At 44.5% G+C, this 22829-nt stretch overlaps 1 protein-coding gene across 8 annotated transcripts in view; it reads right to left on the bottom strand.

The window, feature by feature from the left end:
• LOC124035785 (SH2 domain-containing adapter protein F-like) overlaps positions 1-22829 on the bottom strand; it is a 127409-nt gene that overhangs the window by 9949 nt on the left and 94631 nt on the right. For 4 of the 8 annotated variants that reach the window (XM_046349501.1, XM_046349504.1, XM_046349502.1 and 1 more), the window contains 3 exons: positions 11541-11705; positions 1350-1527; positions 1016-1135 (listed from right to left, as the gene is read on the bottom strand). In XM_046349501.1, the coding sequence (XP_046205457.1) occupies positions 1016-1135; positions 1350-1527; positions 11541-11705 (463 nt within the window). The remainder of the gene's footprint in view (positions 1-1015; positions 1136-1349; positions 1528-11540; positions 11706-22829) is intronic. The other 4 variants (XM_046349506.1, XM_046349508.1, XM_046349507.1 and 1 more) reach the window with 1 other exon arrangement.

Genomic DNA, 22829 nt, shown 5'->3' with positions numbered 1-22829 from the left:
AATGAAGGCTTTTCCATGCAATAAATTGCAAAGAAACTTAAGTACTCATACAACATTGTGTACTACCCTTCACAGAACAGCGCAAACTGTCTCTAACCAGAATATAAAGAGGAGTGGGAGGCCCCGGTAACAACTGAGCAAGAGGACAAGTACATTAGTGTGTCTAGTTTGAGAAACAGACGCCTCACAAATCCTCAATAGTACCCGCAAAACACCAGTCTCAACGTCAACAGTGAATTGGCGACTCCGGGATGCTGGCCTTCCTCGGCAAAGTTGCAAAGAAAACGCCATATCTCAGACTGGCCAATAAAAATAAAAGATTAAGATGGGCAAAAGAACACAGACTCTGGAAAGAGGAACTCTGCCTAGAAGGCCAGCATCCCAGAGTTGCCTCTTCACTGTTGATGTTGAGATGGGTGTTTTGCAGGCACTATTTAATGAAGCTGCCAGTTGAGGAAAACAAGGACATTTCTAAGTGACCCCAAACTTTTGAACGGTAGTGTATGCCTCAACACAATTCGATCTCGGCGATCTATGGACAGCTCTGACATGCACTGTCAACTGTGGGACCTTATATAGACAGGTGTGTTTCCTTCTAAATTATGTCCAAACCATTGAATTGGCCACAGGTGGACTCCAATCAAGTTGTAGGGACAGCTCAAGGATAATCAAAGGAAATTGGATGCACCCGAGCTCAATTTGCAGTGTCAGCACAGGGGTATGAATACTTCTGTAAATGAGATAGTTCTGTATTTAATTTTCAATAAGTTTGCAAACCTTTTTAAAACATGTTTTCACTTTGTTAATATGGGGCATTATGTGGATTAAATCAAAATGGATTCAATCTATACAATAAATGTTGAATTCAGGCTGTAACAACAAAATGTGGAAGAAGTTAGAAAGCACTGCGGGTACTGGGTGCTGTATATTCTCCCGTGTGTGAGAGGGTGGGGTGTCATCATCTGTACACTGATTACTTGTGTGTAGTGGACAGTATGTATGGGAAGGGTCTTACTTGAGTGAGAGGGAGAAGTCGTTCTTGCTGGTCTCACTGTTCCTCACCAGGTAGCTGGCCTCCTTACACAGCCTCAGCAGAGACTCTGCATCCGTCCTGCTGATCGCTCCATGGTACCAGCTACAGGGTGGAGAGAAGAGGGAGGATAAGACAGAGCTTCAAATGGAGAAAGTGCCTGTTATCTAACGTCAAAAGACAATCAAATATCTCCACACAGCTCTACCTCAGAAGCACCAACACAAAAAATACCAAATCCCTGGAGAGAATCACAGGAATAGAATGACTAGTCATTATAATTCTGTGGATAGAAAGACAGTAGGGGAGGGTGACTTACAACTGGCTCTCCAGGGACATGGAGGGGTCAATGCGTTCCCCCAGAGCAGCACTGCAGTGGTCCAGAGAGGTCATCTTGGTGTTGACCAGACAGCAACTGGAGTGGATGCGGGGCGGACGCCCTCCTTTACCCTCCCTGGTGGGCGACATTCTGGACTTCTCCGCCCCTTCAAACTGGACTGTAAATGAAGGAGACACCGCCAGATATGAGCATCAAAATACAAGAGCATCTCAATAGAGGCCTTCCTGGAGACATTTCAAGTATCAGCCTTGGAACAATGAACACCCCGCCTCGTTTTTTGTAAATAGCTAAGGGATGGGCTTTCGAGTAATGTAACCCCTCAAATTCATAGACAGGAGGCAAGTACAGACCATCCATGACATCAAAATGATAGTTTTAACAATGTTTTGAGGCTATTCAGTGTTTGCCTACATTTACATTGTTTACAAAATGAGTAAAAACAAGCTGATATGAGTCTGATCAGGTATGACAGTTGAACTCTGCTCATGAGACATTTACAAGTTATATAATTCAAGAATCAATGGATATATATCATTACTTTATAAGTCCAAAATGGATGTAGCAACTAAGGATTCTAGCTTTAACACACTGACCATTGAAGTCCATCTTGTGTTTCCTGTACTCGTCAATTGTAAGCAATTAAACTAAAGTTGCGTTGAGTTCATAGAAGCATGTGTTCTAAATTTCAGGCATATCGGTGAATAACAGAGCTGCTGTGACTTATTATTCATGATTCCTCCTGGTCTTTCCCGGCTTGTATGTGCTGTGCTGCAGTGAGACGTGTTAATGAGAGGAGACAACCATGCCTCAGTGTTTAGAACGCACACACCACCACTCTGTACAACACATCCCTCTCAAGGACCTTCGCAGAGCGAGACAGAAATCAATCCAGCCACACTGTGCCAGACGGGAGGGAAAACACAACATGTACACACTAGTCCAGGCTAATCACTGAGCCAGGCCTTGAAAAGTGCCAAGGTCACTAACTGTAGAATAGACAGGCTCCCTTGGAGGTGATCCATCTAAATAGTGACGCGACCCTGACTAAACGCTAGAGGTCAGAGAGTTTATTTTAGATCAATCAGAAACAAGCTACTCAATCTCCCTATTTACACAGTCTGATGTGAGATCAGAGCGTGGGAGGGGACCAGGAGTAGAAGCTGAAACCTCAGAACTTCCTGGTTGTGGTCAGCGGTTAGAGGTCAGAGACAGTGACACAGGAGAGGGGGGGGGGGGTTTACTCCACAGCTCATTCCTGTAGTTGATGTCACACCATCCTTTGGAAAGAGACCCATTTCCAGTTGCCTTGGCCTTGCTACCCCCCAGCAGTAAACTGAGGTCACCCTCCAAACATCAAAACGCATTACCAGGGTCTGTCACTGCCAGGATGCTGAAGACCGCTTTAGGACTTCAAGAGGAGTGGAGCAACATCAAACGTGGAGCCTCTGATGGAGGCAGTTCATTTAGCATACTCTTAGTTGTGATTGCATGCCCCCCGCCACCACTCATCTCAAGGGCTAATCTCACTCCAGGCCTGGCTTTAATTTCACTGAGTGGACATAGCTCCTCTAGACAGACAGACAAGAGCCACTGGAATCACAACATGTCGATGGGGAGGAATGCGCGTGTCTAGTCTAGACCACACCTCCAGTCAAAGGATAGCGTTTCACTTTCTGTAAAGCTATTGTAACATTGAGAGTCCTTACAGTCCTTCCACCATTATACACTGAACAAAAGTATAAAACTAAACATGTAAAGTGTTGGTCCCATGTTTCATGAGCTGAAATAAAAGATCCCAGAAATGTTATACATGCACAAAAAGCTTATTTCTCTCAAATTTTGTGCACAAATGTGTTTATGTCACTGTTAGTGAGCATTTATCCTTTGCCAAGATAATCTAACCACCCCACAGGTGTGGCATATCAAGAAGCGGAATGAACCTCATGATCATTACACAGGTGCACCTTGTGCTGGGGACAATAAAAGGCCACTCTAACACAATGCCACAGATGTCTCAAGTTGAGGGAGCATACAATTTGCATGTTGACTGCAAGAATGTCCACCAGAGCTGTTTCCAGGGAATAGAATGTTATTTTCTCTACTATAAGCAGCTTCCAACGTGGTTTTAGAGAATTTGGCAGTACATCCAACTGGCCTCACAACCGCAGACCAAGTGTAACCACGCCAGTCTAGGACCTCCACGTCTGGCTTCTTCACCTGCGGGATCGTCTGAGACCAGCCACCCGGACAGCTGATTAAACTGTGGGTTTGCACAACCAAAGAATTTCTGCACAAACTGTCAGAAACCGTCGCAGAGAAGCTCATCCCGTCGTCCTCACCAGGGTCTTGATCTGACTGCAGTTCGGAGGCATAACCGACTTCAGTGGACAAATACTCATTCGATGGCCAATGGCACGCTTCATGGCTGAATCCCGGTTTCAATTGTACCAGGCAGATGGCAGACATTTTGCTGATGTCAACGTTGTGAACAGAGTGGCCCATGAAGGCAGTGGCGTTATGGTATGGCCAGGTATAAGCTACTGACAACAAACACAATTGCATTTTATTGATGGTAATTTGAATGCACAGAGATACCGCGACGAGATCCTGAGGCCCATTGTCGTGCCATTCATCTGCCGCCATTACCTCATGTTTCAGCATGATAATGCACGGCCCCATGTCAGAAATATCTGTACACACTTCCTGGAAGCTGATAATATCCCAGTTCTTCCATGGCCTGCATACTCACCAGACATGTCATCCATTGAGCATGTTTGGGTTGCTCTGTTCCCGCCATGTTTGGGATCTCAGTTCCCGCCAATATCCAGCAATTTTGCAATGCCATTGAAGAGGAGTGGGACAACATTCCATAGGTCACAATTAACAGCCTGATCAACTCTATGCGAAGGAGATGTGTCGCACTGCATGAGGAAAATGGTGGTCACACCAGTTACAGACGGGTTCTCTTTTTTTTTTAAAGGCATCTTTGACTAACTGATGCATATCTGTATTCCCAGTCATGTGAAATCCATAGATTAGGCCTAAGGAAATTATTTCAATTGACTGATTTCCTTATATGAACTGTAACGCAGTAAAATCTTTGAAATTGTTGCAGGTTGCATTTATATTTTTGTTCAGTGCATAATAAATCTTACGTGTATTAATACACGTAGATGTCTTCCAGTAAACAACTTAATGTAAATGCCTGACATGCACAACTAGAAGCATTTCACCGTCTTCCTGATGCTAAGCTCCATACTGAACAGCAGAAACCTATTCTGAGCATCCCTGAAGCATGCACAGCATGTGCTTACCACTGGCAAAGCTCAAGCATATATGATCATGTTGTTCCACCACTGGCCACCAGGGGTTCCCCTCAACCTAATTTCTATTGTTCATGTGAATGACATATCAGTACTTCTAATAAGCTAAGGCTGCATTTACACAGGCAGCCCAATTCTGATGTTTTTCTGAATTAATTGCCAAAGGATATGACTGGTCAAAATACCATTTAGTAGCAAAAATAAATACAAATCTGAATTGGACAGCCTGTGTAAACACAGCCTTAGTGAAACATTTGCTCTAAAGCTCAAACCAGTTCAATGGCTTGGTTATACAGAATGATAATGGTGTTTTTGCACTTTTTTTTCACTGATACATAATTGAGTCTGAAGATGACACACATTGTATAGTATAAAGGAGGCCAAATTATTTGTTCTACTACTCTCTGTTGCTCCATGGAGGATATATTCTCACACAAATGTCATCCGCTTCTGTAAACGGTACAAGTAGCTCTCTTTGTATATGTTTAAGGTATATGTGTATGTGTGTGCGATAGTGTTTCCATGGAGACTGACCGGGTGGGAAAAGATGCGCGTTTGCAGCGTCCCACACCATGTCAGCCAAGACACAGCCAATCTGTAGCTCTGCAGCAAATCTTCCCCTTGTGTGTGTTTGTGTGCAATAATGTCAGAGAGAGAGAGAGAGAGAGAGAGAGCAGGAGAGGGACTGCTGTAGTCTATATATTTTGTTTCCTCTTTAATTAATAAAACATAACCCTATCTCTAGAAAAAACAACGTCCTCTGTATCTCTGAACCACTGGAGACGACTGAGGGGAGGACGGCTCATAATAAATGGCCCGAACAGAGTAGATGGAACGCCATCAAATACCTGGAAACCATGTGTTTGGTGTATCAGTCTTTACCACCAGCCGGTCCTCCCAATTAAGGTGCCACCAACCTCCTGTGCTCTGAGTGTATATGTGCATGTTGGTGTTGGATATGTGAGTGTGTGTTGTGAAAGGGAGAGTATTATCAGAACACAAGGAGTTCCCACGTGAGGAAACCTCTTGTCACTTTCGGTCAGCTACCCGTCATCACCGTGGCAGACAGAACACGCTCTGATGCTATCAGCGATCACATACCAGTACATGACATTGGCAAATGTCTGTCTACATTCCAGGTCTATGAAGGAATATGAACCAACACTAAAGTCTGTTATTAATGGCTTGATCGTGATAGTTGAGACTGACGTTCACCTGAGCCCTAGTCAGAGCTCTCAATTCCCCCTTTAATTATGCCTAATACTTTAATTCCTAAACACTCAAAACACCTCAATTAAACTCTGACATCTACAGTAACATCAGATCCACAAGGAACCCGCTCAATGTGATTAAATAATTGTTATTCCTTGCTTTCGACTCCTCCACCTAGGCAGAGTGAATGGCAATCCTCCGCGGTGTTCACCACTTTACAGTCAGAACAGGCCCTTTTCAGAGGCAATGCACATTGTTTCAAAAGAGGCATTACTAAGGAATGAACCACTAACAACAACAAAAAGCAACCATTTTATTGGTTTGAGTGTGAAGAGACCGTGTCTTCTATGATTGCCAACCGTCTCCCCCACAACAGCTGGAGCTGCAGTGGTGTTATAGGTTGGCTGATTCCTGGTGATATTCAGCCCAAACTCATTCCCTTTCATTCTCCACCACTCACACTCAGAACGGACAAGAGGAGGTTGAAGAGAGGATTGGCACACAGGTAACGAGCCCTGTGGGGCAGTTAGAGTGACTTACAAACACGCCGTTCTGTGTGTGTGCGTCTGCCAGCCTGTCTACACGACCTGTACTGTGGCGTGTAAAGCAGAGCAAATGGAATCTCTGTATCAGATTGAACTGTCAGGCAGACGGTGATGGATGGTTGAAGGGCCCACCCTCTCTAGCCTTCCACCTATCTCTACAGGCTCCCAACAAAACAACAGGCTGCAGGGATGGAGGGAGGGGGATGGAGGTAGAGAGCAAGGGAGACGGAGAGGGGGGAGCTGATTGGCTGGGACTTAGATAAACGCAGGCCACAAAAGGTCAAAGGGACATCTGGAGGACCAGAACATGCCCAGAGCAGAGCAGAGAGGGGGGGGGGGGGGGGGGGGAGCGACAAAGGAATTCAGCAAGCTGAAAACCACTCACTACTACCACCCACCTTCCACACAGCACATTGACTTATTAAGCCAGCTAATTAATTCTCATTTACTAATGGTACTTCCATCAAAGAGTGAGTTCACTGGTCAGTGGGGAAAGCCTGCGATCTACTACTGTATTACACGCTTACAATTAATAATTCCAGCTTGACGTGTGAAATGATTAACAGGTCTGAAGGCTCATTGAAATGCATGACACATTGTGAGCATCAAACCATGAACCCATACACTGCCATGGGAGAGAACGAGCAGCTTGGAAAACCACTGCATTTTGTTGACATCCAGAGTAAATTGTGCTTGGGGAAGTCGAATAGGATCGGTTGAAAGGATTATATAGAAACACATTTGCTGAGCCCAATGGTCTTATTCTCTGATGAGTTCAACATCAAGGCACGTTATTTTTCTATCAAATTCCAAAAACGTGTTCTGACGAGTTTTCCAAAGACAAAAGGAACAATCCTCCAAAGGCAAATGCATGCAGATTCCTTGAACAAAAATGAAATATTTTAATTACATTGTTTGTATTCTAGTGAGACAGAGGGAAGAAAAGGTAAAAGAATGGCCTGAACGCCCAGACAATCAATTCACATCAGAAAACAAAGGCAAAAGCTCTTCATTACATCCAGACAAAGGACTCTGTCTTCTATTTATATGCAGATGTAATATCTTTACTGTCACGGCTGTCATGCAATATTTAAATATGATAATGATGTTGAACTGGTGAGACAGGTTCTGTCCGGCTGTACTGGACACTGTTCTCTCCAGGTCCATATCACACGGCTAATCATAATAGCCCTGGTAACACTTGTAGCCTGGAGACCTGGCTAGGGCCAGGAGGAGCAATGGCTTTTGTCCCTAACAGTTCTAGGATCAGATTAATTACCCTTACACCCAACTTTAACCATTAGGAGGATGTCAAAACATCTGACCCTGTAGCAGTGGTTCGGAACAACTTCTACCTACTCTTACTATCTCCTCCTGTTTGCCTGTAGCCAGAGGAGACAGGAGGCGAGAGGCAGGCACCTGTACTCACAGGAAGGTTAGAGAGGCCCCACCCCTAGTTTCTATATCCAACATCTGACCCATGTGATGTAGTGGGAGATCAGACAGAGAGAGGATCCTCTTTCAGCCAGACACCACACTAAAACCCACTCATATCCCAAGCATTGGGGAAGTTCAGCCATTCCCAAGGCATTATAGGGCATAAATCATCCATCCGCCTGTCCTCACCCTCAGAACACAGCCAGCTCATTTTACTGGCCCGCTGTCTGGCTGTCTGGTGATGGAGGGAGGATGGCTCATTGTAATGGCTGGAATGGAATGGATAGAACAGTTTGAAGGGCATTAAACACATTTCCAATTTAAACCCCAGCCTCCATTGGTCTCTCTACAGTAGTACTCCCCCTCTACACGACCAGGGGAGTACAGAGCCTCAGCCTGGGTATTAGTTCTGCTACACATGGCCCCTCTCCTCTCTCTCTCTCTCCCTGGATAATTAGTTACTGATTGTAGAGCTGTGGAAAAGCTGCAAACATCGGCAAACACATAGAGGCTTCTTAATAGGAAACGGACCGAGTCTCTATTAATCGAATCACAAGCAAGTCTCAAGTCACAAGGTCCAAGTCCCAAGTCTCGAGTCAAGTCCAAGTTGTGCATTCTAAGAGGAAGTCAAAGTCACAAGGTCCAAGACTCAAGTCAAGTCCAAGTTGTGCATTCTAAGAGGAAGTCAAGTTGAGACACGTTTCTTTTTGTCAAGTTAAAAATGTGTCTATACATGCAATGATTGCAAATCTTTGTCTATTTATTGAGACTACCAGGCAGCCCTTTTTATCATTTTGTCTACAACACATTTAGATGCTGTAATTGTAAAATAGGGATCTCGTAGCAGTCGTCAGGGCATGACATCGGCAGAAGGCAAGGCAGGTCGATGTGCTCAGAGTGTAGATTTGTTTACAGGTCTTGGTGATCCAATGGTGAAAGAACCATATAATACAAAATATAAGAGTAGATTTACCAAATATACACAGCCCAAAAGAAATGGTTTCTGTTTGAGGCATAAACTGTCCTATCTGAATGGACATAGGTAGCGGGCAAGACTGTACAGCCTCCCCTTGAGAAACCAAACTGACTCCATCTAACAGGAGCTGAAACAGGTACACTACCGTTCAAAAGTTTGGGGTCACTTAGAAATGTCCTTGTTTTTGAAAGAAAGGCACATTTCTTTGTCCATTAAAATAACATCAAATTGATCAGAAATACAGTGTATATACTGTTCATGTGGTAAATTACTATTGTAGCTGGAAGTGGCCTATTTTTTCTTTGCAACTCTGCCTAGAAGGCCAGCATCCCGGAGTCGCCTCTTCACTGTTGACGTTGAGACTGGTGTTTTGCGGGTGCTATTTAATGAAGCTGCCAGTTGAGGACTCTGTTTCTCAAACTAGACACTCTAATGTACTTGTCCTTTTGCTCAGTTGTGTACCAGTGCCTCCCACTCCTCTTTCTATTCTGGTTAGCGCCAGTTCGCACTGTTCTGTAAAGGGAGTAGTACACCGCATTGTACGAGATCTTCAGTTTCTTGGCAATTTCTCGCATGGAATAGCCTTCATTTCTCAGAACAAGAACAGACTGACGAGTTTCAGGTGAAAGTACTTTGTTTCTAGACATTTTGAGCTTATAATAAAACTTGGATTAGCTAACACAACGTGCCAGTGGAACACAGGAGTGATGGTTGCTGATAATGGGCCTCTGTATGCCTATGTAGATATTCCATTGAAAATTTGCCTTCCAGCTAGAACAGTAATTTACAACATTAACAATGTCTAAACTGTATTTCTGATCAATTTGATGTTATCTTAATGGACAATTGTTCTGTTGCTATTTCTTTCAAAAACAAGGACATTTCTAAGTGACCCCAAACTTATGAAAGGTAGTGTACATACTGTATAAGCACTTGACCACTCCCAGGACCATATAATTACCCAATTACAGTCAATAAACTGGTTCTACAATGTAAAAGGCAATTTCCACATCCATTGTTACATTTGTTTTAATCAGAGTTAATGACTATTCATAATTACGCACAACCAGAATGACAGAGACATAGGACACAGGCACATGGAACTCGGACGCAACCCGGGAAATATGAACAAAAGAAGCCATACATTGAATTAAATAAACAGAACTTCTACCTCAGGAGTCTTGCAAATGTTCCTTTGTACAATAAAGGGAAGAGGGTAAGAAATGGCTAAATTAAAATGGATTGTATCAAACATGAAACAGAAACGCCTACGTGTGGCAATAAACGGTATGGGACAGAATGATGAAACGCTAGTAAACATTGTAGGATTATATACGGAAAATAGATTTAGCACATTAGCGCATTTAAACGTGTGAAAGCAAGAAAACAAAGACTCTCTGGCAGGAGTATGAAGAGCTCAAGTGGAGAGACTATGGTGTGTCCTCGCCACAGTAATAATTCCTTTTAACAAATTACAAATGCAAGCTTCATAAGTAAATTTCAATTTCAAGCAATTTTGACATACTAAATGGCTAGTAGGTCTAATTGTTGCCTGGAGCTCAATTGCTGGTGAGCTAACAAAGTAAACAGTCAATATTCTTGATCACCAAAATATTTTTGGAGCTGCATATTTATTTATTATGGCAATCCTCTCCCTACAACTTGCTGTTTACGCTGCACCCGATCTTATAGCTGTACAGCAAATCAGCAATCTGTTCACTAGTGCACCCGACTTGTGTTGATTGACAGTTTGCTGGTCCAATCAGAGGGCCAAGTGTGCGTTTCACTAGCCAATCTGTTGCATGTTTTGTTTTTTTGCAAGGGCAATGCTGCGGCTACTGTCTCTTGCTGCATGGAGCATAATCTGTGGAGATTCTGACACAAAATGAGTGACAAAACCTGGCCAGGAAATTTCAAGTCATCATCAGTCTCAAGTCAAAGTCGAGTCCAAGTCATGTGACTCAAGTCCAGAAGTCTGAAATAGGGTTATTATTTGGTCACAGAGCATTATAAGAACAAGGTCAGACACTGTGTTCTCACCAAAATAAACAGTAGTAAACTTTGGGATTTGAATGGGTTCTTAATCAAGGGTTTGAAAGTATGATCTATAAAGAGCAGCGGGCAGGGGGTACAGTTATGACTATGTTGACAGTAGCATTAGGGGTCACCTACACTTCCAATTACCCATCCAGAAGGCAATTCAGCGCCATTAAAAGCAATGAGTCTTCGTCCACACAACCTGGACTAATGCTAGTGATTTTCTGTCATATGTAATCCAGATGGAAAAGGGCAGTTATTACAGAGATCATGTGAGACGTCAAACTGATTTAAAGATACTGTAGAGCTGATCAATCACTTCCTCCTCACTCGATGAGGTCACACAGTAAACTGGCTGTTACTGTTTTCATATGTTGTCATAGTGAATGGAATGTTGTCTTACAACTGTATGGTATGTTGTCACCCACGCAATTGGTCATTTCTCAACTTTAACAGACAATGACAGTTCACCAGTACAGTAGCCTATCAGGGAACAGGATGAAGAGGATGAGCAATGGAAATTAGATATGGTTATGGATATGGCAAGAGAGAGAGGCACGGGGACATTGTTGATGAGGGGCGCTGGATGAGGCTCTCTGATGGTGGTGGGATGGACAGACAGAACAGGAACAAAACCCACCATGGTGGTGCTGGTCACAGGCAGTGTGCCCAGGGGAGTGCTGGGCTGGCTGGGGGGGCAGAGCGGGGGGTGACTCCACCCCCTCCAGCAGGGCCAGGGGAGGACTGTGGTTGAGCTGGCCGACAGGAGGGGGCCACGGCAGATCCTTGATCACTTTAATCTCTACTGCAGGCAGCCCAGGTCACCAGGACGGGAGCAAGAGGGAAGGAGTGGAAGAGAGAGAGGTTGAGGCAGAGAGATAGTGAAGAGAGAAAACACGAGAGAGAAAGGCAGAGAGAGATAAAGGGATAGAGGCAGATGAGGGGAAAGGGGGAAAACAGAAGAGGGCAGAGTAAGAGAAATGCAGGACAGTAGCATCCCATGCAGGTACAGGTCAGGTTAGTATAGCACAGCATAGTCAATGGAACAGCAGGGAAAACCAGTAGACAGCAGGACTGAAAAGGAAGGAATATTACTTTACCTGAGACAGACAGACTCTGGCCTTTGACCTCTCCACTTTGCCTTTACATGTTTCTTTGACGTTTTACAAGGAGTCAACCCGGGGGAATTTTCAACTGCAGGTCAGAGTCATTAATTACGCTCTGGGTTTCACAGGGAAAGTGGCTGAAGAGAGCTACTAACGAGGGTTTTAAAACAGAATAAAAGACCTGAGTGGACCTGAGCATGACTTGGCTAGTGTGAAAAGCCTCACAGACAACACAAGCTCTGGTAAGGCTCATAACGGAGTTAAAGTCTGAAACTGCCTCCACAATAAGATAAAGGGCAACATACAAGATTCTCTCCTTGAGCCAGACTCAGTGGAATGCATTGTAATGGCGGGGGTCACCTGGCAGACCTAGCCCCTCAGTAATGTATCGTTCATGTCCAGATGGGGTTATTACCAGAGTAAATCGAGTGCTGGGGCGCCGGCCCATCTTTCACTAGGAATGGCCCACTTGTTTAATAGCACAGGAGGCTCCCTATCCACCAGGGAGCTGCTGGTCTGTTTGCTGCAGTGGCTAATAAAGAAACATGGTGCAACGGAATCGTTCTCTGGATAAACGAATAGAGCCCTGGTGTTATGTTTCATCACTGAATCACCCTCATAAAATAGTAGTAGTTGCAGCAAGATGCATTGTTGAAAGTAGAAAAGAACACACCACAGAATGGTTTTAGTTCAAACACATTCCGGTCTAACCATTGTCTGAAAAACAATGACATTCAACCCCTATTCCAAGGAATTCTTTACTATCCTCATGCCAAGTAAGCCATTCATTTAGAATCTCGCACCTCAGGCGATGGAGTAACTGCTGCTTCCACTACTAATGAAAAAATAAAAGCTGGGAGTTTGTCGACTGTCGCCTGGATGTCGCCAGGTTTTATAGGCTGCGAAACTAGCTTTTCTTCTGTGAGTTGAACGGACACATTATGGACTTGTCCATGTTCTGGCTTGCAGGAAAAAGCTGGGATGCAGAACATGCTAATGAGGAAGGGGGAATCAGCTCAGCAGGTGACGAGGGAAAACAGAGAATATTCAGTTGTACAAGCAATTAAAGACCTCAGCCTTAGTGTCGTGGTGGCAGGGTGAGAGTGACCTTGCTGCAGGACTATTGATATGATAAAGGCTCATATGAGGATGGGAGTCCTCACTATGAATGGCGTTCTCAGAATGAAGTGTCCTCACTTTAATGGTGTCCTCACCAAGGATGGTGTCCTTTCCTCACTATGACAGCCAATAGCGGAGAGAGTTATCCCTGGTTCTCAGACGAAGGCAAATGAGACAGAGGTATAGGGTTGGGACAGAGGTCAGAGCTCTAGCAGCTAATGTAATAAATTCCTGCCTTGGGATGCCTCACCACTGAGCGATTCAAAAGTTGAATTCTCATTTCAAATTCCAGGTTAGCATGTAATTGTTTTGGGAGTAGCAGGCGTTGCAGTGTCACGCAGCCTTGCTCTGAGGATGAAAAGCCAATTCTTACAGGTTGGTCTCAGCTCAGCTCTGTTCAGATGCACAGTGCAATAATGAGGTGAGCGGTCACACAGACACTTCTAAAAGAAAGGTAAACTGATCCAAGTGGCAGAAGTACAGTGGCGGTCTTCAAACCTCCGGGTGTCTGATTCTCCCTTACCCTTTAACCTGTTTCAATTTGCTGTCAGCCCAAGGGGCCTTTTCTGAATACATTTTGGCTTGGATGTTATGTCGCGGCACAGATGAGTGCATCTTAAGGCCTCGACACGCTGCTCTGAGACACTGTGTGAAGTGACCCGCCTGGGACTGGGGAGCAATGGGGGCCAATTCATCATCCTAATTTTTCAGGCTGAGGTGATAAGAGAGGCTGAAACTCAGCAGAGACATTTTGTAGTTTGATCTCTGATGCCTCTATCCACAGCCTATCCAAGTCACACATATTGTGCAGTACTGTGTGCCAGATAGAATGGTCTGTGTGTGTGTGTGTGTATGACTGGGCAGCAAGCACAGACAGGCGTCAGGTTCTTTAGTTGGCACTGCCTCACCAGTGACATGTCCCAACAGTGATCCATGTGTTTTGCTTTGGGAAGAGGTGAATCATGGGTAGAAGGTTCTTATCTTACTACGTATGACATCCCGTGGGACCCGGTGACAGTGGAGGTGCCTTGAGCAATAGGAGGAAGGACACAGAGCCCAGCTCACCCCATTCTACCAAACCCCCTGGGGTTTACTCTGCCTTAGACGGTCTCTCAGAGTCACTCTCTACAAGTATACAGTCCATTCTACCAATGTTCAGGACCTTAACTCTCAGTTAGGATGAATGTTGATGTCTCCAGGGCATATTGGTTGGAAGTACTCACTGTAGTGTTTTTGCTGACTTTAATGTAGTATTCACTTTAGTTAACTGTAAATACTACAGTATACAGTTCACTATAGTATAAATACTGTAGTAAAATAACTGTAGTACATACTAAAGCAATTAATGTCATGTTTTTGCAGATTGTTGTAAACTATAGTATTTACTGTAGTGTTTTTGTTTTATTATCTTTGACTTAGAAGTGGAGGCTTTCTGCTTGAGGAAACCTACTGAGCAAATGTTCCATAACCTGTAGGTAGGTTGTATTGATGACCAGGTGGCGAATCGCATCTCTGCATGTCTGGCAGACATATCAGTGTGGATGACGGATCACCACCTCAAGCTGAACCTCGGCAAGACGGAGCTGCTCTTCCTCCCGGGGAAGGACTGCCCGTTCCATGATCTCGCCATCACGGTTGACAACTCCATTGTGTCCTCCTCCCAGAGCGCCAAGAACCTTGGCGTGATCCTGGACAACACCCTGTCGTTCTCAACTAACATCAAGGCGGTGGCCCGTTCCTGTAGGTTCATGCTCTACAACATCCGCAGAGTACGACCCTGCCTCACACAGGAAGCGGCGCAGGTCCTAATCCAGGCACTTGTCATCTCCCGTCTGGATTACTGCAACTCGCTGTTGGCTGGGCTCCCTGCCTGTGCCATTAAACCCCTTCAACTCATCCAGAACGCCGCAGCCCGTCTGGTGTTCAACCTTCCCAAGTTCTCTCACGTCACCCCGCTCCTCCGTTCTCTCCACTGGCTTCCAGTTGAAGCTCGCATCCGCTACAAGACCATGGTGCTTGCCTACGGAGCAGGGGGAACGGCACCTCAGTACCTCCAGGCTCTGATCAGGCCCTACACCCAAACAAGGGCACTGCGTTCATCCACCTCTGGCCTGCTCGCCTCCCTACCACTGAGGAAGTACAGCTCCCGCTCAGCCCAGTCAAAACTGTTCGCTGCCCTGGCCCCCAATGGTGGAACAAACTCCCTCACGACGCCAGGACAGCGGAGTCAATCACCACCTTCCGGAGACACCTGAAACCCCACCTCTTTAAGGAATACCTAGGATAGGTTAAGTAATCCCTCTCACCCCACCCCCCCTAAGTTTTAGATGCACTATTGTTAAGTGACTGTCCCACTGGATGTCATAAGGTGAATGCACCAATTTGTAAGTCGCTCTGGATAAGAGCGTCTGCTAAATGACTTAAATGTAATGTAAATGTAATGTATTGAGGTCTGAACGGATAGTTCAAGCTTCTGCCCTTTTCTGTGACCTATAGGGAACATAATATAAGGTCTATACTTGGCATGACTGTTTCTCACTTATTGGAGACACAAATTGGGATATGGGGAGGGGAATGAGCAGGGTACATGCAAATTAAACACTGTAGTATATAGTAAGTGTCCTTGCACAAGCCGGGATGGCTTGGACACTAGTCTATATCGCAGGGCCTTACCCCCAATCTATCTCCTTAATGCTGAGTGTCATGCGGAGGCGCATCGGGTCCCATTTTTAAAGTCTTTAGTATCACTCGCCCAGGGATCAAACTCCTAACCTTCCAATCTCAGGGCAGACACTAACCATAAGGCCACTGAACTGCAGTATATACTTTTTTTTTTAACTGTAGTGCTTTTGTGAACATTACTATAGTATTGGCTACAGTGTTTTTGTTGCAGAGAATGCTGCAGTACTATAGTTTACTACAAAATTCTATATTAAGTACTACAGATGATTGAGGGATACTACAGTTTAGTAGTCTACAGTATACTACATTTTTCTATCAAATGCTATAGTAAGTACTTAAGTATCTTATAGCCTAGTAAACTAGTATTTTTAGATGTGGGTGTGCACAGGTGTTAAATTGTGCCGGGTCCTGCCGGGCCCCAAACCAGGCACTATGATCCAAATGAGAGCTTAGAACCAGTACCTTTCGCTAGCCTATTTGAATTATCTAATGAAAAGGCTGTGGTCTACATGTAATTTTCCACAGCCAACAACACGAGTAGGCTAAGCAACAGCAAACTCAGACAACCACATAGTAGAATAGTTTACCTATTCAATTGTTCAGCCTGTCGCATTCTATGCGAGAAAATACTATTCCTCTCAAGGCGCATTCAAATTGCGAGTATATGCCCAGTCACTGTAGCCTACAACGTTCTAAATGAAGTCGCGGGAAAAAGAACACTCCTTTGAAAGCAGCAGATGGCCACTGTTAAAAGAGGAGGATCGCTGAGCTTTCTAGTGTTACTACTCTTATTTCTCAAATCCAGTAAATGAGTAAAATGCACAATTGTAGAACCAGAGTTTAGAGCAGATAGATGGTTTATGCGTGTTAGCGGGCACCAATGGCCATTGAATGCATAAGGAAGGGTGGGGCTAAATGTAACACGGGTCATGTGTAATAGGTGTCTTCGATTATATTCACAGCCGCATATTTTCCCCCAAGCAGACACATCGATGGCCCGGAACAAACTTTATTTGACTCTATGTAAACTGGAAACCACTTATCCTGAGGCTGCATTCATTGTAGCTGGGGATTTTAACAAGGCTAATCTGAAAACAAGACTCCCTAAATTCTATCAGCATATCGATTGTGCTACCAGGGCTGGAAAAACCCTGGATCATTGTTATTCTAACTTCAGCATATAAGGCCCTCCCCCGCCCTCCTTTCGGAAAAGCTGACCACGACTCCATTTTGTTGCTCCCTGCCTATAGACAGAGACTAAAACAAGAAGCTCCCGCGCTCAGGTCTGTTCAACGCTGGTCCGACCAATCTGATTCCATGCTTCAAGATTGATTCGATCACGTGGATTGGGATATGTTCCGCATTGCGTCAAACAACAACATTGATGAATAAGCTGATTTGGTGAGCGAGTTCATTAGCAAGTGCATCGGCGATGTCGTACCCACAGCAACTATTAAAACATTCCCGAACCAGAAACCTGATGGCAGCATTCGCCCAAAACTGAAAGCGCGAACCACTGCTTTTAACCAGCACACCATAGTACCCTCCAAACTCGTCATCAAGCTCGAGACCCTGGGTCTCGACCCCATCCTGTGCAACTGGAAATCCTGACGGGCCTCCCCCAGGTAACAACATCTCCACCCTGCTGATCCTCAACACTGGGGCCCCACAAGGGTGCGTTCTGAGCCCTCTCCTGTAATCCCTGTTCTCCCACGACTGCGTGGCCATGCATGAAACTAAATCAATCATCAAGTTTGCAGACGATACTACAGTGGTAGGCTTGATTACCAACAATGAAGAGACAGCCTACAGGGAGGAGGTGAAGGCCCTCGGAGTGTGGTTTTCAGGAAAATAACCTCACACTCAACGTCAACAAAACAAAGGAGATGATCGTGGACTTCAGGAAACAGCAGAGGGAGCACCCCCCTATCCAAATCGACGGGACAGTAGTTGAGAAGGTAGTAAGTTTTAAGTTCCTCGGCGTACACATCACGGACTAACTGAATTGGTCCACCCACACAGACAGTGTGGTGAAGAAGGTGGAGGCTGAAGAAATTTGGCTTGTCACCAAAAGCAATCACAAACTTCTACAGATGCACAATCCTGTCGGGCTGTATCACCGCCTGGTACGGCAACTGCTCCGCCCACAACCGTAAGGCTCTCCAGAGGGTAGTGAGGTCTGCACAACGCATCACCGGGGGCAAACTACCTGCCCTCCAGGATACCTACACCACCCGATGTCACAGGAAGGCCATAAAGATCATAAAGGACAACAACCACCCGAGCCACTGCCTGTTCACCCCGCTATCATCCAGAAGGCGAGGTCAGTACAGGTGCATCAAAGCAGGGACCAAGAGACTGAAAAACAGCTTCTATCTCAAGGCCATCAGACTGTTAAACAGCCACCACTAACATTAGGTGGCTGCTGCCAACATACTGACTCAACTCCAGCCACTTTAATATTGGAAAAATTGATGTAAAAAATGTATCCTTAGCCACTTGATATAATGTTTACATAGCCTACATTACTCATCTCATATGTACAGTAGGGCAAAAAAGTATTTAGTCAGCCACCAATTGTGCAAGTTCTCCCACTTAAAAAGATGAGAGGCCTGTAATGTTCATTGTAGGTACCCTTCAACTATGACAGACAAAATGAGAAAAAAAATCCAGAAAATCACATTGTAGGATTTTTTATGAATTTATTTGCAAATTATGGTGGAAAATAAGTATTTGGTCACGTACAAACTGGCTCTCACAGACCTGTAACTTCTTCTTTAAGAGGCTCCTCTGTCCTCCACTCGTTACCTGTATTAATGGCACCTGTTTGAACTTGTTATCAGTATAAAAGACACCTGTCCACAACCTCAAACAGTCACACTCCAAACTCCACTATGCCCAAGACCAAAGAGCTGTCAAAGGACACCAGAAACAAAATTGTAGACCTGCACCAGGCTGGGAAGACTGAATCTGCAATTGGTAAGCAACTTGGTTTGAAGAAATCAACTGTGGGAGCAATTATTAGGAAATGGAAGACATACAAGACCACTGATAATCTCCCTCGATCTGGGGCTCCACGCAAGATCTCACCCCGTGGGGTCAAAATGATCACAAGAACGGTGGCAAAAATCCCAGAACCACACGGGGGGACCTAGTGAATGACCTGCAGAGAGCTGGGACCAAAGTAACAAAGCCTACCGTCAGTAACACACTACACCGCCAGGGACTCAAATCCTGCAGTGCCAGACGTGTCCCCCTGCTTAAGCCAGTACATGTCCAGGCCCATCTGAAGTTTGCTAGAGAGCATGTGGATGATCCAGAAGAAGATTGGGAGAATGTCATATGGTAAGATGAAACCAAAATATACATTTTTGGTAAAAACTCAACTCGTCGTGTTTGGAGGACAAAGAATTCTGAGTTGCTATCAAAGAACACCATACCTACTGTGAAGCATGGGGGTGGAAACATCATGCTTTGGGGCTGTTTTTCTGCAAAGGGACCAGGACGACTGATCCGTGTAAAGGAAAGAATGAATGGGGCCATGTATCGTGAGATTTTGAGTGAAAACCTCCTTCCATCAGCAAGGGCATTGAAGATGAAATGTGGCTGGGTGTTTCAGCATGACAATGATCCCAAACACATCGCCCGGGTAACGAATGAGTGGCTTCGTAAGAGGCTTTTCAAGGTCCTGGAGTGGCCTAGCCAGTCTCCAGATCTCAACCCCATAGAAAATCTTTGGAGGGAGTTGAAAGTCCGTGTTGCCCATCAACAGCCCCAAAACATCACTGCTCTAGAGGAGATCTGCATGGAGAAATGGGCCAAAATACCAGCAACAGTGTGAGAAAACCTTGTGAAGACTTACAGAAAACGTTTGACCTCTGTCATTGCCAACAAAGGGTATATAACAAAGTATTGAGATAAACTTTTGTTATTGACCAAATACTTATTTTCCACCATAATTTGCAAATAAATTCATTAAAAATCCTACAATGTGATTTTCTGGATTTTTTTCTCATTTTGTCTGTCATAGTTGAAGTGTACCTATGATGAAAATTACAGGCCTCTCATCTTTTTAAGTGGGAGAACTTGCACAATTGGTGGCTGACTAAATACTTTTTTGCCCCACTGTATATACTGTACTCTATACCATCTACTGCATCTTGCCATATTTATGTATATATGTATCTATCTTTATAATACATGTATCACTAGCCACTTTAAACAATGCCACTTTTATATGTTTACATACCCTACATTACTCATCTCATATGTATATACTTTACTCGATACCATCTACTGCATCTTGCCTATGACATTCTGTACCATCACTCATTCATGTATCTTTATGTACATATTCTTTATCCCTTTACACTTGTGTGTATAAGGTAGTTGTTGTGAAATTGTTTGGATAGATTACTCGTTGGTTATTACTGCATTGTCGGAACTAGAAGCACAAGCATTTCGCTACACTCGCATTAACATCTGCTAACCATGTGTATGTGACAAATACAATTTTATTTTATTTGAGGTAGGTCTACACTATATTCACAGTATGTCATCCTTGTTTGGCTGAGTGACAGTAGAATGTTTTTTGGGTGGACATTCAAGTCATAATGTTCCTATAACTAGCAACAAGATAGCCTAATGTTTAGACTTTAGAGTTTGATCTAGCTAATGATTAGCCCGATGGGGTAAATGAGCAACCACAAGCCTATATATTTATAGCTGGTGGGCTGCATCAGGTGATCATTATTTCTAAATAACGTACCTGCCTGATCATATGGACTAATAGTTATATTGGGCTCATTTCTGGAGGGGAAATGATATTGTTAGCATAATTTCATTTTCATTCATTTTGGAGTAGGATGTCCTTTTATGTCTCAGTTATTTTCCCCCAAATGTTGATCCCATCCACTACCTGCAATATGTGCTTTTGTCAGTATATATATAGACGCTAGTATATTATACTCAACAAAAATAAACAACATGCAACAATTTCAGAGATTTTGCTGAGTTACAGTTCATTTAGGGAAATCAGTCAATTGAAATAAATTCATTAGGCCGCACAATTGGTCCAGCGTCTTCCGGGCTTGGCCGGGGTAGGCCGTCATTGTAAATAATATATTTTTCTAAACTGACTTGTCTAGTTAAATGAAACATAAATCAAATTAGAAGTATATATTATACCCCCCCCTCCCTCTGAACTAGCGACCCTTCACCACCCAAATACCAATTTAACCACTGGGTCTGCCATACACACAGGTCATCATGACTACTGCATGAACAGGACTTGTCGACAAAGGATATCTCGACATGTCTGGTGTTTAAGAGGTATTTCACCAATACACCATTCGTCTATTACATAAGCTTTGCCCATGTCAGTACACAAAACAGTCTGTTGACACAGAGAGAGAAAGAGAGAGAGATTTTTAGGAGGGAAGTTATCTTCTTGGGCGCAATCTCATTCTAAATCCACAAAGCTTCAAACATCCAATTGACTGAACATTGGCCAGAGCCAGGACTTGTTGGATTCTCAGAATATAACGGTGATGACAGGAACAGGAAGACACAATGACATAGCTTCCTGTGACATCCTGCCCTGACAGGTCTGTGGAGTGTGGATTTCCGGCAATTCTGGTACGGTGTCAAGTGGAGTGTTCGGTCTTGTGCCAGTTTTGACTGGTGATAAAGAGAGTGAGAGACAGATGGAGAGAGAGAGACAGACAGAGAGTGAGAGAGAGACGGAGAGAGAGACAGAGAGAGAGAGAGACAGAGAAGGAGAGTGAGAGACAGAGAAAGAGCGTGAGAGACAGAGGAGAGAGTGAGAGACAGACGGAGAGAGAGAAACAGGCAGAAAGAGAGTGAGAGACAGAAAGAGAGTGAGAGACAGATGGAGAGCGAGAGAGAGCCCGAGAGACATTCCATAAAAGCTCTAGACTATTATTATTAATAAAAAAAAATTAAACGCCTCTACAAGAGCTATTTGTTTACCTTGTCCTTTTAATTAGGCAGCACTACTTCATCAGTGTAAACAGCGATACCACATAAATCACTGGCCCACTTTTGCCATTTCATTTAGTTCTGCTTCATTTGCCCTGCTAATTGCATGCATATTCAAAATAAGTTGGTAGATTACAATATTTATGGCGTTTATTAGGAGTTGGAGGATAGCTCAGAAGAACAAACATTGCTTTTGCAGATGCTCTCATATCACCATCACCAGAAGCTAGTAGTTCACGGCTCAGTGTGGAAGAAACCGACAAATACACGCTGTATCCATCGAATCACCATCCACCTCTCTCAATCCCTCTCTCCCAACACTTATCCGTTGTGAAGAAGACAATCTGTCCCTATTAAATATGAAAGTGGAGGCGAGCGAGTGATGGAGGGGAGATGACAGCGTGCCTGTTCTGCCTAGACTCACAGCTGGCCATCCAGCGGGGCTCCCATGGGAGAGCAGAGCGACGGTCAGGTTGGAAGCCCGCTCTGTGCAGGGGGAGAGGAGGTGGGGGTTAGGGCTGGGTGGTCAACGTGTGTGAGTGAAAGATAACAGGCAGCGTGCTACACATTCAAAGGCAGCGGAGCCATTTGAGGCTCATGAAAGAGGCTTGTCAGGGGGAGTTATCAGCCGTAGAGCAGCGGAGGGGAGGCCAGAACGGGGGGAGGGGGGGGCACTGTGGAGTGACAAGCCATCACAGGGGACAGGTCTTTCACAGAGAGACAGACAGAACCATGGGGCCAGGGACCTGGACCAGGCTCACCAACCACTCTGTTATCTCCTCTTTAAAACAAACTGCAGCAATACTACTGGAACGAAATTGATTCAATGATTTACTTAAAGAATAGAAGAGCTTTCTCTGGGTCATTAAGTCGTTGAAGAGTCATTAAAACCCCATAAAGCGGTGTGTGTTGCTCCTCGGGACCTGGCTCAGGGCTCTGACAGCATCTCCTGTTATCTTGCCTGTAGTAAGTGCACTGGGTTAGGCTGGCAATCAGCCAACCTCATGGTGTTTAACAGGCAG

This window comes from Oncorhynchus gorbuscha, linkage group LG05 (assembly GCF_021184085.1).
Source record: "Oncorhynchus gorbuscha isolate QuinsamMale2020 ecotype Even-year linkage group LG05, OgorEven_v1.0, whole genome shotgun sequence".
Classification (NCBI taxonomy): Eukaryota; Metazoa; Chordata; class Actinopteri; order Salmoniformes; family Salmonidae; genus Oncorhynchus; species Oncorhynchus gorbuscha.
The sequence above is the reverse complement of the archived record's forward strand: the minus strand, read 5'-3'. Positions and strand labels throughout refer to the sequence as shown.